The sequence below is a fragment of the Acanthisitta chloris genome, unplaced genomic scaffold (assembly GCF_000695815.1).
Source record: "Acanthisitta chloris isolate BGI_N310 unplaced genomic scaffold, ASM69581v1 scaffold10783, whole genome shotgun sequence".
Classification (NCBI taxonomy): Eukaryota; Metazoa; Chordata; class Aves; order Passeriformes; family Acanthisittidae; genus Acanthisitta; species Acanthisitta chloris.
In genome coordinates, this window is record NW_008663240.1 from 1 (window position 1) to 15764 (window position 15764).

Consider the following 15764-nt stretch of genomic DNA (forward strand, 5'->3'; position numbering starts at 1 on the left):
CTAGAGAGAACTAGGCTGAAAAGAGTAGTGTTGTGATTTAGATGCTTTAAACCGCTATAACCCCAGAGTTTTCTATGATAGGCAGAGCTTGTAGAAAGCTTGGTAGTTTGAGTGGATGTTAAGCCTGATACGACAGCTCTGTAGGTCTTCATCTGAGGCTTCTCCAGAATTGTTACCCCAAGATGTCAAGAAGGGGTGAAGTCCATGTTGCTTGGTCCATGTACTGGGAGGTTTCTGTTCAGCAGTCTGTTAGAGATAAATGATGCCTATTAGAAATGCAGGAGTTGTGTAATCTCAGAGTTTGGCATTTGGAATTCTCAGTTCATGGATGCTAGTCAGTATGCATTGAAAGCTGTGTAGTCTACCTTGCTCTTCAGCTCAGGCTTTATAGATAGAGTAATCAGCTCAGAGCTGAACCACTGTGAGCAAGAGGCTGGACTAGAGACCTCCTGAGATCCTTTTCAGTCTAAATTGCTCTGTGATTTCATGATGATCTGAGCTGTAACTTGTGCTATTAGCTCACATTTTTAAAGTGTATCTTATTACTTACTAAACAGTTTGTAGTAGAACAGTGGTTTGGCTTAGGTCAAAGTAGTATAGATTAACTGACTAGCTAACTTGTCTCAGATCATCCTGAACTACTACATCAACTTAAAGAATGCTATTTACTTTTTCTGGTATGGGTAGATTGTAAACACTGATTAAAATTATTTTGTTTCAGATAAATGCATGTGAAATCCAGAGATTTTCAGATTTTCCATTGTCAAGGAAAACGCTTAAAGGTGAGTATGGAAGTTTTATTTGCAAGATTTTAAAAGTAAAAACGAATGTATTATTTACCTGCATCTGAATGTTTGGGGTTTTTTTTAATTGTTTGTTTTTTCTCTTTAAATGAAGTTTTAGATAAATATTTCCATCTGCAGCATTTCCTAAACAGAGGACTGAGGTCCTGGGCCAGACAAAAATAAATAAATATTTTTTTCTTTCTTTCTTTCTGTTTTTTGTTCTTCTTCCCCTCCCACACTCTTCTCTTCCCACACTGCAAATACTAGGATTGCAGGAAGCTCAATATCGTCTGGTAACAGAGATACAGAGGCAAACCATTGGTTTGGCTTTACAAGGTAAAGATGTACTTGGAGCTGCAAAGACTGGATCGGGCAAAACCTTGGCTTTTATTGTCCCAGTAAGTAACTTGCATCCTTCCATTTATACTCAAACCAAGTTATCCTTGAAGTATTGATGTCAAACAGCTTAGGGTAGTAAATCCTGAGAGAAAAGTTATAATTCAGCTGATGTGTTCTAATAAAGCCAAGATATTAATTTAGTAAAGTTGCTTGAGGTTCTCAAAGAAATGTGTTTCTGCACTAGCAATGTTCTGAGACCTAGAAGTTTCATTTTGATCCTTACACTAGCGAAAGAAATGTGTTTCTGCACTAGGAATGTTCTGAGACCTGGAAGTTTCATTTTGATCCTTACACTAGCAGACACTGTGAGATTTAGGAAGTGCTTTGGTTTTCTCTCAGGAATCTGTTTCCCTGGTGCAACTCTAGTTGTCCAGTTCTTTTAAAATTTGAAACCTAAGTGTATGAAATAGAAACTGAAGAAAATTCACCATTCACCTTTTTTTTAGATGTGTGATTTTCACTCCTTTAAATGTTAGAATTTGAATCTTTATAGCAAACCTAGCCTTAGTGATTGTGGACTTCATTTCCTTGTTGTCTTTTGTGAACTCCTTAGAAATAACTTCCAAGTGCAAGCGGAAAAATGGGATGAAAACGCGTCATGGATGTATGTGTTTGACAGTTTTGCTCAAAACATAATCTGCATTTCATTGGTTTGAAAGCATAACTGAGACATGTGCTTAAAGTGCACATAAAAAGGGATACAAACCCCAGTATGTTATGATTAGATAAAGGGGAAAAATAAGTGTTTTGATTATGGAGTTACTATGTTTTAAACATTACTTGCATTTTTGTAATCAGAAATTTCTTTGGAGGCTATTTTGTCAGTAACTATGGGAACAGTAGTAGATGTTTTAGGTACCTTCTCCAGCTGAGAAGATTTATGCTATATGCTGGGATTTGTAAAAATTTTTTATTAGTAAAAAGTAAGAAAAAGTAGGTGGCTTCAAAAGAGAGTTGTGTGAATTTGAGGAAAAAAAAGGTTGCTCAGTTAGTTAATCTAAGAGTAAAAGTACTTAGCTTTACAAACCTTATTTTAAAACAGTTTTAGAGCAGAAGGCTAAGAGAGGAGCTGAAGAGATAGAGTGGAAAAACATTAATTGTACAAGGATGCTTAACAGCTCTCAGTATTTCTGAATGCTTTGGATATTCATACCTGTAATGTCTTTGTGTTAGGATTAGCTGACTAAGACAATGTTTCTGCAGTGTGAATTCATAAGAGGAGGAATAATCCTGCTCTGAGCTGTATGGTGACTTTAGTTGGAATGCCTTGTATATGACATGTGGATAGTAGTGCTTTAAGTCTATAGCCGGAATTAAAGCTTCAATAATTAATGGTTTTCTAGTTGCTCATTCTGTTTCTTGTTCCCACAAAACCTTATGAGCAAGGAAATTTCTCATGTATTTCTATACTGATTTATATTATCATATAAATGATTAAGACTTCATTTCCAGAATTTAGCAGTGTAGGATTAATTGTGCAGTAAAGGGTTTACTATTTACCACCTATTACTGTCTGTCTTACGTTGGTATTGGAGAACTTTTCAGCAAGAATCATTGCCATTAGTTAGAACTTATATATAATCAGACTGTAGGAAATGTGCACTGATGTTGCTTCATGTCATTATTTTAATTTATGTGGCTTTTTTTTTTAAATGATGCTTTCTGTTACAAATTTGTTGTTACACGTTTTCCTCTGGAGATTTTTGTAATGGGAATATGATAATTGTTTTCAGGCCTTGGAACTCCTGTATCGCCAGCAGTGGACTTCAGCTGATGGACTGGGAGTTTTGATAATATCACCTACCCGAGAACTAGCATATCAAACCTTCAAGGTGCTGCGTAAAGTGGGAAAGAATCATGAGTTCTCAGCTGGTCTTATCATTGGGGGAAAGGTGAGTCCTTTCTTGGAGTTTGCAGTATGGAAGCGTAATTGAGTGCTATATTAAGTGCTAGTTTTGAAAGGAAATCCTGAGGTTGAAAAGTCAGGAAAGAGAGTTGTTAAGGGCAGCTTATCAGCTACCCACTTATTTTCCTGTCTATGTGCTCTGTGTCTTTTGAAGCTTTTGCGTATTTACAGTCTTTCCAGGTTCCATGACTGGATGGACCTTCCTGCCAAGCCTTCCATGACTATCCTGTTAATTTAGATAATTCTGGAATACTTTTTGCTCAAGCCACAAGTCTGAGCATACTGAAGAAATGGGGACCTACCTGTGGGAAGAGAAAAGACTGCTCATTGACTCTTCTTTCTAAAAGCTATCAATAGGTTAAGCTGACCTGACCATCCCTGTTACTGGGCCTGTAGTGTGTACAACTAGAACTAAGCTGGTTTAACTCCTTTTCAGGATCTGAAAGAAGAGTCTGAAAGAATCCACCACATAAATATGCTAATTTGTACTCCGGGACGACTTCTACAACACATGGATGAAACTTCATATTTCTATGCATCTGATCTGCAAATGTTGAGTAAGTTTTTTAGCTACTTGAAAGTACTCAGGAATATTTTGTAACAGTTCATAATTGTGTGGAACGCTTCTTGGGTAAAAAGTTTGTACTTGTCCTGGCATTTAAGCTCACACATGTCCAAATTAAATTAGAAGACAGCAAAACCCCTTTCTCGTATTTAGTTCCCCTGAAGCAGTTGCTGAGCATGCCTTCCTTAGGATGATAAGAACAAATAGGTGAGTGGGTAAGGAACCCGAACCCAAATGTAGTGTCCCATATGATCTTTTAGATCTCTCTTGGCTAATGCTGGCCTTTCCTTTCTGGCTGTGGCTCATGTTTTTCCTGAGTCAATAATTAGCTAACTATATGGAGCATCCATTGCAGTGTGTGTATTTTGGAGCTGTTCAAGAAATCATTTTAATTTGTATTTGAAGACAGATTTCTGCTCCTTTTGTTGTTTTGTTAGCATTGTTAGCACTGTTTATTTTCATCCTTCCAACCTGAACAAAAATTTCAGTGTAATGAAAAGGTTTGCCTGACACTAACAACTGCATAATCTTTAGCATAGCTTGAGGAACTTAGAAGCAATTAAGAAGCTAATGAAGCTGATAAAATGTGAAATTATGCTTGCTACACTTAGAACAATTCATGGCAGTTAGACAAGAATTGCATTAGCATAGACTCTTTTCTTAAAGCTTTGTCTCTGTGCTGCTGGGTTTATATCCTGTGTTTCGGCAGTAAATTCAGCTTAGGTACAGGAGAGTCTGTTTTGTTTGTCATGAATTGTACTGCACTGTTTTGCATTCTGTGCTCTTGTTTCTGTAATAGGACAGAATGTTTGTTTGCAAATTGACAAATGTTTACTTGAAACGATCATCTTTTTGTTTCAGCATGTGAAAATAAGGCCCATAGTGCATAGATTATGGGAAATGCTATGGTTTCTATTGCAGGTTTGTAAAAAACATTATTTTATGAAGTACATGAATATCTAAAGAGAATTCTGCCATATGCAGTAATTAAGTTAGTCTCTGCAGTTTAAGTACGGATGGAATTTTGTACTATACAGATTTAATATATGGTTTGTAAAAATAATTAAATCTAAACCCAGATTTTCTCAAATGTATCCCTCATTCCAGTTCTCGATGAAGCTGATAGAATTCTAGACATGGGGTTTGCTGATACAATGAATGCAATAATAGAAAATCTGCCTAAGAAGCGCCAGACCTTGCTATTTTCTGCAACACAAACAAAATCGGTGAAGGATCTTGCACGGCTGAGCCTGAAAGACCCGGAATATGTTTGGGTTCATGAGAAAGCCAAATTCAGGTATGTTGGGATATTTTTGTTTTTCTGGTGGGTTAAACAGATAGTAATCCTACTGAACTGCTTCTCTGACTGTCAGTTCCTGAAATTAGAAGTTGCTTTCTGTATCCTCCTCCTTCCTACAATGTCTGATCCAGCTACATGCCTTCCTGAAAGCAAGGAATTTCCAGATAACAGGGGATTTGTTCAGAATGAATCATAGGGATGCTGAACCTGTGCTTGTCTGTCTCCTCAGGCAGCTTCTCAGGCTGGAAATTTTTTTCCCTCAGGAGGAAGCCCCAGAGTGGATTATATACCATGAATGGAGTAGTGTCCTGGGTCCATCAGCATTCCTGAACTGCTCCTGTTTTTTGTTGTTTGGCTTCCTTGCCTCCTGTGTGTGCACACACTGTGCAGAACCCCCATGTGTGTTGCACAAATAGTTTGTGTGCCATTTATAAATCTGGCTTTCCAAGGAAATGCTGCCCTGTTGGGGAAATGCAGAATGACAGCCTTGTTTATTCAGTATGAGGTGCCCAAAGGAAAGCATGTGGTGTTAGTCCATGTGTAGTAATTGTTGTGGCTTCCTGATATGGTGTGCTTTATATCTCTAGCCCTGTGTGCATGAAATAAATTTGGCATATCATACAGTTTGGAGCAGAATGTGAGGCCCTTGCTGGAAGCAAAGTATGTGGTCTGCCATGCTTAAAAAAATTAAATTTATCACCAAATGAAAAAAATGTACATGTTGCATTTTGGCACATTATTTTCTTTGGAAATCCAAATGAAGAACATTCATTTAATATTTTGCATTTCTGTGGGCTTGGTCATCTGAATGTCAAATTGCTTCTGAACATGTATGATTCTTTTTCTGCTCTTCTATGGAATATGCATATATTTCTGTATTTGAGGTGCTGGAGAAAAGGTGAAGCATAGTGATAAAAATGAGTTTGCCAAGAGCAAACAAGAAATCATCAGCAAAATGCACAGCAGAAACAGGTTGAATCTTGAGGCAGTTTTAACTATTTGATTTTTTAATCTGTGTATTGTACTGCACATATTTTTTTAATCAGTAGTACTATCAAAGGCACCTTAAATAAGCATGATCTCCAGAAAAAGATGTGTGGTTAATATCCTCTTAGCAGAAGATGATGCCTACTATGTAGTCTTTATTTTGAGGACAAACTGTCCATCTGTTTCACAGATCTCACATATTTTGTGAAGTCTGTTTGAAAGTATGTTTAATTTTTTAAAATATTTGGGAGAATGCGATTCGATAACAAACTGACTCAGGAAAAAAGGAAAGTATTAATTTGTTTTAGAATTTACTGCCTTAGTAGTAAGAGGTTATTGCCTTATGAAAGCAGTTTCTTCTGAATGACTGCAAAAGCAAAAGGTGCTGTGACATAATTCAAATTGAATAGCAGAATAAAAACTGGAGGAATTTCTTGTAATTTGATCTTCCCAAGTGACTACCTTTTGAAAAGTAGTTTTGAATACCCGTGGTCTGTTTAGAGTGAAGCAGAGGGACTGTAAGAGATGAGCATTTAGATGTGTTTCAAGGGCAAATATTCCAAAAAATTTTTTTTTGTTTTATTCACAACAAAAATGTGAGTTAAGATGACAGTTCAGAGCTTTAGAAAGTCACTTTGCATGTCAGTGTAATCAGTAGAAGTACATCAATGCTCTCTTTTTGTGCATGATTAGACTCTGCTTTGACATTGCCTTAAGCACAAATGATGTTTTAATAGGACTAATAGACAAAATTGCATTTTAAGTCAAGGCAATGTGAGTGTTGCTGCTTAGACATGGAAATATTTTGCTTTGGTAATGGTAAATGAATTTAGAAGTAATGTCAGAAGTCATCTGTCCCTCCCCACTGGCTTTTAGTAAGGAAATTGGTCTATCTTTCAAGAGTAGCTTTCAAGTGGAGCTGTGCAAAGACTTGTTCCTCAAAGTGAGAGAACTTTCCAGCCCAACTCCTTTTTTCTTCTTTTTCTGAGGAGATCTATAAGACACTCTTTATGTAAAAGAAAGGTCAAACATCTCTGTATCTAAATGTGTGGTTTTGGTTTGTGTATTTTTTTTTTTTTTTTTTTAGCACTCCAGCAACTTTGGACCAGAACTATGTTGTCTGTGAGCTTCAGCAGAAAGTAAACATGTTATACTCTTTCTTGAGAACTCACTTGAAAAAGAAGAGCATTGTGTTTTTTGCAAGCTGTAAAGAGGTATGGCTTTCCCCCTTGCTTTCCCCCATAGCATGTTAATACTAAGAAAATGAAGCTATTAATGTAGATTTCAGGGTCACCAGAGGTGAGATTCTGGACTAGTTTGCAACAGGGAATTGGAGGAACAAAACATCACCAACCCCTGTAGGTGTGTCATGCAGGGCCTGACTTCTGGGAAGTTCAGTGGCCCAGGCTCAATGCAAGAAGGTTCTGGAGAACTCAGTGTACTTAACTATTTTTGTGCTTTGCTCTTAAGAATGCATGCTAGGGTCAAATATTGCAGTCTTGTCTCATGACACATTTCATAGTTAACTTACACAGTGGTTTAATAGCTGCACCTGCTTTCTTTACCAGTTTGTAAGTCTGCCTATTAAAGAAATTATGATTGCGAAATAGTACAGGGAAAGGTTTTACTTGTATATAAAGTAATCCTTCAAATATCTGCTTGTATAAATCTCCTGGGAACATTCTGTTGAAGTTATTTGTATGTATTTTTGTGGCACAGGTATTTATACCTGTAACTAATGCATGTATCAAGTATTTACAACATACAAGTAAATCTTCATTGCAATTCTTTCACTTGTGCAAGAGGTTACAATATTTTTGTTGTTTTGCCGTTGACTGGTGAGTACAGGGAGGTTATGGGCTATAGATTGCTTTGGGTTGCAAGTATAAAATACAACATCCCTCCAGTATTGTCTAAAAGCAGTGCTTCTGGACTTGATACTTCAGTCCCTTGCATACAGCATAACTAGTTATGTCCCAAGTCATTCTTAATGTTACCTACTCTGATTTCTTTTCAGAAATGCCATCAAAAGGTATGCCAGTCTTTTGCCACAGTTGGTTTCCTCTCTTACTACCTGGGTGTGTGTGACAAACTCTCAAAATAGCATCTCTTGCCTCTGATGTGGAGAAAAGTTTATATAATTTCAAGTCAGTTGCTGTATACTGTATATGATCTTAACAAGTTTAACATTGCATGGTAATTTTTTTTCCTTCCCTGATTTGTTGGCTAGGTCCAGTATCTATTCAGAGTGTTCTGTAAGCTTCAGCCTGGTCTTCCTGTACTGGCACTCCATGGCAAGCAGCAGCAGATGAAGAGAATGGAGGTCTACACTTGTTTTGTTCGGAAAAAGGCAGCAGTACTTTTTGCTACAGATATTGCGGCTCGTGGCCTGGGTAAGTACCTACAGAAGCAATGGCTAATCACAAAGTGATGGCCTAACCCTTTTGAGGCATTATCAGAGTTTATACTCTGAAGACTAACCTGATTTGTGAAAAATGAGGCTGTAGTTTGCTTAGGACCTCATCAGGGTATCTCAAAAGAGAGATGCTTCTTAGAGTTCTGCTGTTTCTTTGCTGAATAGACTCATTTCATTTGTGCTTATTTTTTTTTGTTTTGTCCCCAAAGAGCTAACATTGTATGGAAGTAGTGATGTATTTGGTTACTACATCCTGCAAGGCAAGATTTCAGTAGTTTTAAGTATTTCTGATGTGCCCGTATCCTGTGGGTTGTTCCAAAGGATATGAAAAATTAATAACCTGCCAGCAGGTGGAAATGAAATCTCAAAGAAATTTTAGTGTCTGAAGTGTGAATGGCATTATAGGACTGTGTTGTTAAGGAGACAGAAAAATAAATTAAGATAAAAGCAAGAATTTATAGGACCTATTTTGGGCCAAGAGCTTCTTTCCTCTGGTCATTACCTGCTGAGTTATGAATTACTTATTTGGACTTCTTTTCCTTTTGTTTTTTTTCCCTTTCCCTAGTACTGGGAGGGATTTAGGTAGGACACAAGACTTTTCAGGAGTCCATTCACTATTTCAGATAGCAAAGTCTGTTGTCCAAAGTGTGAGGTTTTATCATTACTCTAAAAATGAAGCAAAGTGCTCTAAAAACTGAAGGCAGAAATGAAAATTGTTTACCATACCTTCTATACTGCTGAAATCTCACTAGTGAGGATGTCATTGGGTGTGGTTGGTTGGGTTTACAGTGTGGGTATAATTGTGGAATTAGCTGCAGAGTTGGTCAGGAAGTAACACAAATTTACTCCAGTGTGAAGCATGCTGCTGCTGGGTGAAGTGCAGCAGGGAGAAAATGCTTATTAATAATATCATTCTCACTTAATGTTGACTTCTTTGTCAAGTTCAGTCATTCCCTCCCATCTTTGAGTGGGACTATGGTATTTCTGTATGTGAGCAGCTGAGGAGTGCTGTCTCACCACAGCTAACTTCAAAGCCCAGTGGTGTAGGATATTAATGGTGTGGGTGAAAAGTGGGTCAGATATTGTTATTTAATTCTTATACATAGTGGTGTTTTAGCATCTGTGGGCACAAAGCATGTCTATTCTTGTCAAAGTGCAAAGTTATGCTCCATTCATTGCACCGTCATAATTTAGGAAATGAAGACACAATTCATTTAAACTTTCTTTGATGAAGAGAATGATTGTTTATGTATGCTAATACATGCAATTATTTTTATTTCAGAAGTAGTGCCCAGTGTCTGCAGATGGGTCTAAGTGATGGTTCTAGCAGGAATTAATGCTCCAAAATGATATATTGCTCGTGAATAGGAGAATTTTGAGTACAGTGAGCTTAAATATTGATGTATTTTTTTGTTACACAGATTTTCCAGCAGTGAACTGGGTCATTCAGTTTGATTGTCCAGAAGATGCAAACACATACATCCACAGAGTGGGAAGAACAGCCAGGTCTGTTTTCACTTTTCATTAGTATTCTAATGTTTAAAGTTAGATCACTGTAGGGACAGATAATTGGCTAAAGACTCACTTCAAAAAAAATCAAGATATACATTGGAAAGAAGGAAAAAGGCTATTAGCACTAAAAGACCCTTTTGATTACTTAAGAGTAATGATTAAACTTAATCATTTCTTAGTGAGCTTCAGAGACTTACTACAGCAGACAGAAAAATATCCCTGGTTGTTTAATCTGATCAGAGAAGATTAATAGTGAGGAAACAGAAAAACCTTTTGCACTTGGCAGGATTACCTCAAAGGCTGAGTTGAGCATGTTTGTGGGTGGAAAAGCTTGTTTTGCAACTGACATTTATAGATAGATAAGATTTTAGACTCTGGATCTAATTTATTTGTGTCATTGAAGACTCTTCAAAAGAATGGAAATATTTCCTTCTTATTTTAATTTGGGGAGGAAGCAATCAAATAATGTTAATTACAGGTTAGATTTTTAATTTTCTAAGTATTTTGTAAAATTATATTCTTAAGCATAGATTTAGTTAAAATATTTGTGGCTAAGCCTTTTTGATAGTAGTGACCCAGGAAACCAGGTCCTTGATCTGTGAAGTAGATTTTTAAGAGAAACAGGAGCTGTTACTGCATGTAATTCAGTAGATGAAAAACTTAATGCAATTATCCAAAGGCTGAAATGCAAGACCTGACATTATATCTGGTCTGTAATTTGATTTGTTTGTAGTAGGGTTTGCAGTATAGGTGGTTGTCAAACCTAATGATAGAGCAGTTGATTAGAATAGGAGTTCCAACACTATAGGAATTTGAGATCTGTGTTCTTGGATCAGATGGTATTAAATTCTGATGGCTGTACCATGAAAGTGTACTTCAGCCCTCTATCTGAATGTGGAACTTCAAGCCGTGTTTTCATTGCCTCATTCTGTCCTGTGCTCTCTGTTGTCTGATCTACCTGTAGATCAGTAGAAGGGAATGATAATTTTTTAAATGCTTTTGAGAAAAACATGTCTATGAACAAAATCAGTGAATGTTACGTATAATTAGATAAAACATGTAGCTATTTTGCTAAATTAAAATTTAGCTGTAATCTTATGCATACCAATTGAAAGAAAAGTGTATAGGCTTAGTTAGAATTCTGTGTTGGAATTCTCTTATTTTTTTTTTTAAAATCCTGTGTGTGTTCCACAGAAGGCTTGTAGTCTTGTCTTTGTGGCATACCATCATAATGGAAGGAAAACAATGTGTTTGACACTGTTTAATTGGCAGTTTCTTGGAGACTTGTTGAGCTCTTCCCAAGCTCTGTCACCGAGTTAAAGCACCTCCTTGGAGCCGCAATCCTCAGGCCTTTTCCCAGTTCTCATTAGGAGCTGAGAAGAGCAATTTTAAGTATGTTTAGCGCGGGGGAACAGCTCTAAAGAACTACAAAGACAAATAACTCCCTATTTTCATAATGCTTTTATTCAAATATCACTGGAGGATGTTAGCCTGGCAACCTTAAGGGTATGTCTTCAGTGGTCTTTAAGTATAACCTTCTGTGGTTGCTTGAGGGACAGATTTAGACAGAAAATTGGAGCAGAGGGTCTGTTTCATGGGCCATGGGTTGTGCTGGATGCCTCACTGAGCTGTAGTTTATATTTCCTTTAACGTGACTTTTTTCTGTAGCCAGACCTTAAGGAGGCTGGGAGGACATCTGGACAAGTTGTTTGAGCTGGAAGGGTGGTGGCTGACAGTGAAAGCAAATTCCTTCTGTAGGAAAAGCTTCATGGGTGTTTTCTGTTTCTTAATCTGGTGCAAAGATCAAGGCAGGTTCGACCTATACTGGGCATTCATTTTGAAGAAACACACACAGATTCTCTGTGTCCTTAAAGGAAAGCAGTCCTGGAAAGAGCTATACTTAGGAATCTTATCAGTATGAAATAAATCCTTGAAAATTAAGCAAGGGAGATGTCTAGTAATTTTAAGTAAATACTATGCACTAAGTAAATATGCTCTTGCAGTTTTAGATGTGGATAATTGAGAATGTACTTAGCAGTGGACTCTGACTGTTGAGTAGGAAGCTTTGCTTGTCAATAGCTACAGTTAGTATAAGAAGCTTGTATTTCTTCTAGAAACTTGATAAAAATGAACTGAACTGCAGTTTGGTAGTCCTCATTAATGAGGTTAGACACAATTACAAATTTTCATAGGTTATGAAGGTGTATAATTGCATAGAATGAAAGGTAAATTAAATATCTCAGATAATTAAGAGACTGTGTTAAATGGTAATTAGTACTGGGATGCCAAATATTGTTTGCTTTTCAAATCAAATTATTTTGTGATTCAAAAGTGAATATGGAAGTCAGGAGAGAAATTGTGTTGGAGATGGGGCTGAAAAACCTTTGACTAACAGTCAGGGATGTATTCCCACATCTGGTTTACAGTTTTGTGAAGCTTGATCTAAGATGAAAGATGAGGTTTATTTTTAAGTGAATGAGACCACTGTGTTCCCTAAGTTGCATTTCACTTGCATTTTATCCTGTTGAAGAACATAAATTGCAACTCCTGCATTTTTGATTTATGGTAAAGTAAGATCAAAAAATGTGAGTGTTGTCCAATAATGCTTTTACTTTATAGTAGAATTGACATATCTTGAGTGATGGGGTTTTTATTTTATAAACTTGAAAGGTATGCTGCAGTTGAAGTGATTAGAAGCTGTTTCTTCCAACTGCTTTTAAAGTGTTTATTTGAAATCTTAACTAGTTCAGTAACAGAATTTCTGAAGTACTGATAATACCATGGGCAATCCTACAAATGTTTTTGACTATATTTTTGGCACACAATCTCCTAGAAAAGTCTGTGATGTAAAATACTAGGTCGCAGTGTTTTCTTGTGGGTTTTAGTTTCAAAAATTCTAAATAAAAGCTGCTTGTAGCAATTGCCTGCAAAACTATTTTCTTCTGGCTTTTAATTTCTGTTGATACCTTCTATTCTATAACCTGTGAAGCCTACATCTTTGATCAATTTTGTGAAACACGTTAAAGTGCCACTAGGGGACAGCAGAAGATAATAATTTTTGAAGCACATTGATGCTTGCTTTTTTTCCCAACTGTTTTTCCAAACAAAATTTCTAAGTTGTATGGCATGAAAAAAACATTTAGGGATATTTTTCTTTCAGTCGTGATTGCGTTGCTGAAAAGACACAAAAGTCTATTTTATCTTTTTCTTCATGCAGAAATATCTTCTATCTTGGATGTACCTATATCCTGGCACGTCTCAGTAATCAATTTCTTTCTTTCCTAGCGTTACATTCCTCTCTCTCCTTCATTTTAATTTTTTTTCTTTCCTTCAGAGGAGACTATTAAAACTGTTACTTGAGTTTAGTGATTTTTCTGTCAGGAGTCTTTTTTTTTTTTAAAGACACTGACAGTGGAATGTTAAATGGAGTAAGTCTTTTTGCTCTGCAGTTCTTATCTGTACTATGTCCTGAACCATATATAAGATTTAGGTCTGACTCAGACTTCTGATGGTATTTAATCCAGGCTAGTTGGTTAGGTTTCTTAGGTGCTCAGACTGACTTAGGAAAGTAATTTTGCTGTTGTCATTAAACAAAATGTGCAAACAGACATGCAACTTCTGTCTAGCTCTGTGTATGCTCTTTCTCTTTTACTAAATTATATTCTGAAAACAAATGGAATCATAAAAGTCCATCTTCCCAAAGCAGTATGCTCTGTTACCTACGGTCTTTGTACTGGCTGGCATGATGATTACAGCCAAAGAAGTATGAATAAAGACTTATAAAATCTATGGGGTTTTTTGATGCCTTGTGAGTACTGGAGAGCACACACCCCTGTCAAATTATGGAAAGGTGAAAGGGGCAAGTCATAGAATGATCTTATTCTGTCATCAAGTATAATGCTTTGAAACATGCTCACTGGGGCTCTCCTTAAGTAATTGCACATTATATGTGTGAGAGTGAGACTATTAAGCCTGTAGAGTAATGTGGCAATAAACCATTAAAAAATGTGAGTGACTTAATTGTACCTTTTTCAATGGCGGAAGCTTAATTAGTTTTATTTTGGTTTTTAATTGGGAAAATTACCCCAGGGATATATCTTGGGTCCTGAATAAACAGGACAGCCAAGATAATAGCTCATAGTTTGATTTTTTTTTTTTTTTTTTAAAATTTCATTTTAAGGCACACTGAAACACTATTACTCTTGTTTCTTTAAAAATAAATGCAGTATTAAGACCATCTCATCTTATACTGCAGTCAAATCATCATCCTAATTCAAGTTAAGTAAAAATAGCTGCTAGTGGAGGTCTCAAGAAATTGTTGACACCACATTTAATTTGCAATTCATACTATTAAATTCTCTAAAATTAAATGCTGTATCTTAGCTACATTCTTGACAGTGTCCTGTGATGCTGCAGTTGTAATGACTGGCACTGTGTTATGCATTAGAATTATCTTTGTAATGGAATGGTATGAATGTTCCAGTACACTGAACTATTAAGTGGCTAAGGTAACCTGCTGATGTGAAGCTATACTGTAAGCTGTAATAAGAAATAAATAGGCACGTGTATTTTAACTCAGCAGAGTGGACACAGCTGCTGTGGAAAATGGATTGCTTCCAGTCTAGGCTGGAGGATCCAACAACCTCCCAAGGCTGTTTGAATTCAATTTATTCTGAGACTAGCATGATAAGGTTGGTGAGGCACTGCTGTTCTCATCCTTTATTACTTGTGCATAAGTCTGGCAAACAAGGACAGCGACCCAGTATGACTGAATGAAAGGGATTGTGGTTTTGTGGTACAAATAAACCCCAGCTGGTTCTTGGAGCTTGGCAATAGGTATAAATGGGTTACTGTCTGGACAGGAGAAGGAAAAGGGTATTAACTGATAAGAGGAAAATAAAAAACAAACTCTGAAGCAATCTCTGACTTCCTAGCAATATTTACTGATAATTTTTGAGGATATTGAACTAAGGTCTATGCAATGGAGAAATAGAAGTGAACAAAGCATGAGAAGTGCTAAAGCAAAAAAAAATGAAGCCGTTTCATATGTTGTTGTTTGAATGCTCTGTGGGACGTCAGATTGTTCACAGCCCATGGCAAAGGGTTCTTCTCCCTGGCTGAATTGAGGACCCAGTAGTGAGCATGGGCTGTTTGCTCAGCTGTGAATAGCAAACACGCTTTCTGGTCTCCTGTGGCTCTTGTTGGACTGCGTTTGTAGGACTTGCTGTAGATTGTACAACACAGTTTCAGTGCACACAGATCTCTTGTTAAAGATTTTTTTGTTTTATAGAAAAACATCTATTAGAAAAAGAGACCATTGATCATGTAGATGGGATAGAAATTCCAATATGCATTTATTTTCTGTCCTCATTTGTCATTATGAAAAACAGAATTATGGATTGCCATATTATGAAAGAAACATGGCAATGTAGAAGGTATGATAAACTGTAGATGAAACTCTTGCTCCTGGGCTTGGAAAAATAATGTTTTCTTGGTTTGAAGCTTAGATTTCACCAGTCTTCATTACATCAGAAGGCCTGGAAGGTAGTATAACTGGAAAGAAAGTTTTGTTTTAGTTGAGCCCAATATAGGAGACCTAAAACTGTTAGATTGTTTAAGAATTATGTTTAGAAATAATGACTTATATAGTCAGATTTTATAGTTGACTTTTAAAACAAAATATGAATGATTGTATTCCTGTGGAAGGCCTTAGGGGTAGGTATGGATATTAGTTTCTCTTTGTTGAAGTATAGTGTGTGGGTGAACAGATTTATTTGTATGGATATCAGATTGAAATAGATCTGCTCAAAATAAAACTGTCCATTTGGATATCTTTTGGATATATTTTTATAGATGTCTTATATTGTTCCTTAACATAAAAGAGTGCAACACAG

At 36.5% G+C, this 15764-nt stretch overlaps 1 protein-coding gene across 1 annotated transcript in view; it reads left to right on the forward strand.

The window, feature by feature from the left end:
• Positions 1-721: 721 nt before the first annotated feature.
• DDX10 (DEAD (Asp-Glu-Ala-Asp) box polypeptide 10) overlaps positions 722-15764 on the forward strand; it is a gene marked incomplete at both ends in the record, with an annotated part of 33533 nt that continues 18490 nt past the window's right edge. The window contains 8 exons of the mRNA XM_009070917.1: positions 722-782; positions 1053-1183; positions 2918-3076; positions 3527-3647; positions 4763-4952; positions 7030-7156; positions 8173-8335; positions 9780-9864. Coding sequence (XP_009069165.1) covers positions 722-782; positions 1053-1183; positions 2918-3076; positions 3527-3647; positions 4763-4952; positions 7030-7156; positions 8173-8335; positions 9780-9864 — 1037 coding nt within the window. The remainder of the gene's footprint in view (positions 783-1052; positions 1184-2917; positions 3077-3526; positions 3648-4762; positions 4953-7029; positions 7157-8172; positions 8336-9779; positions 9865-15764) is intronic.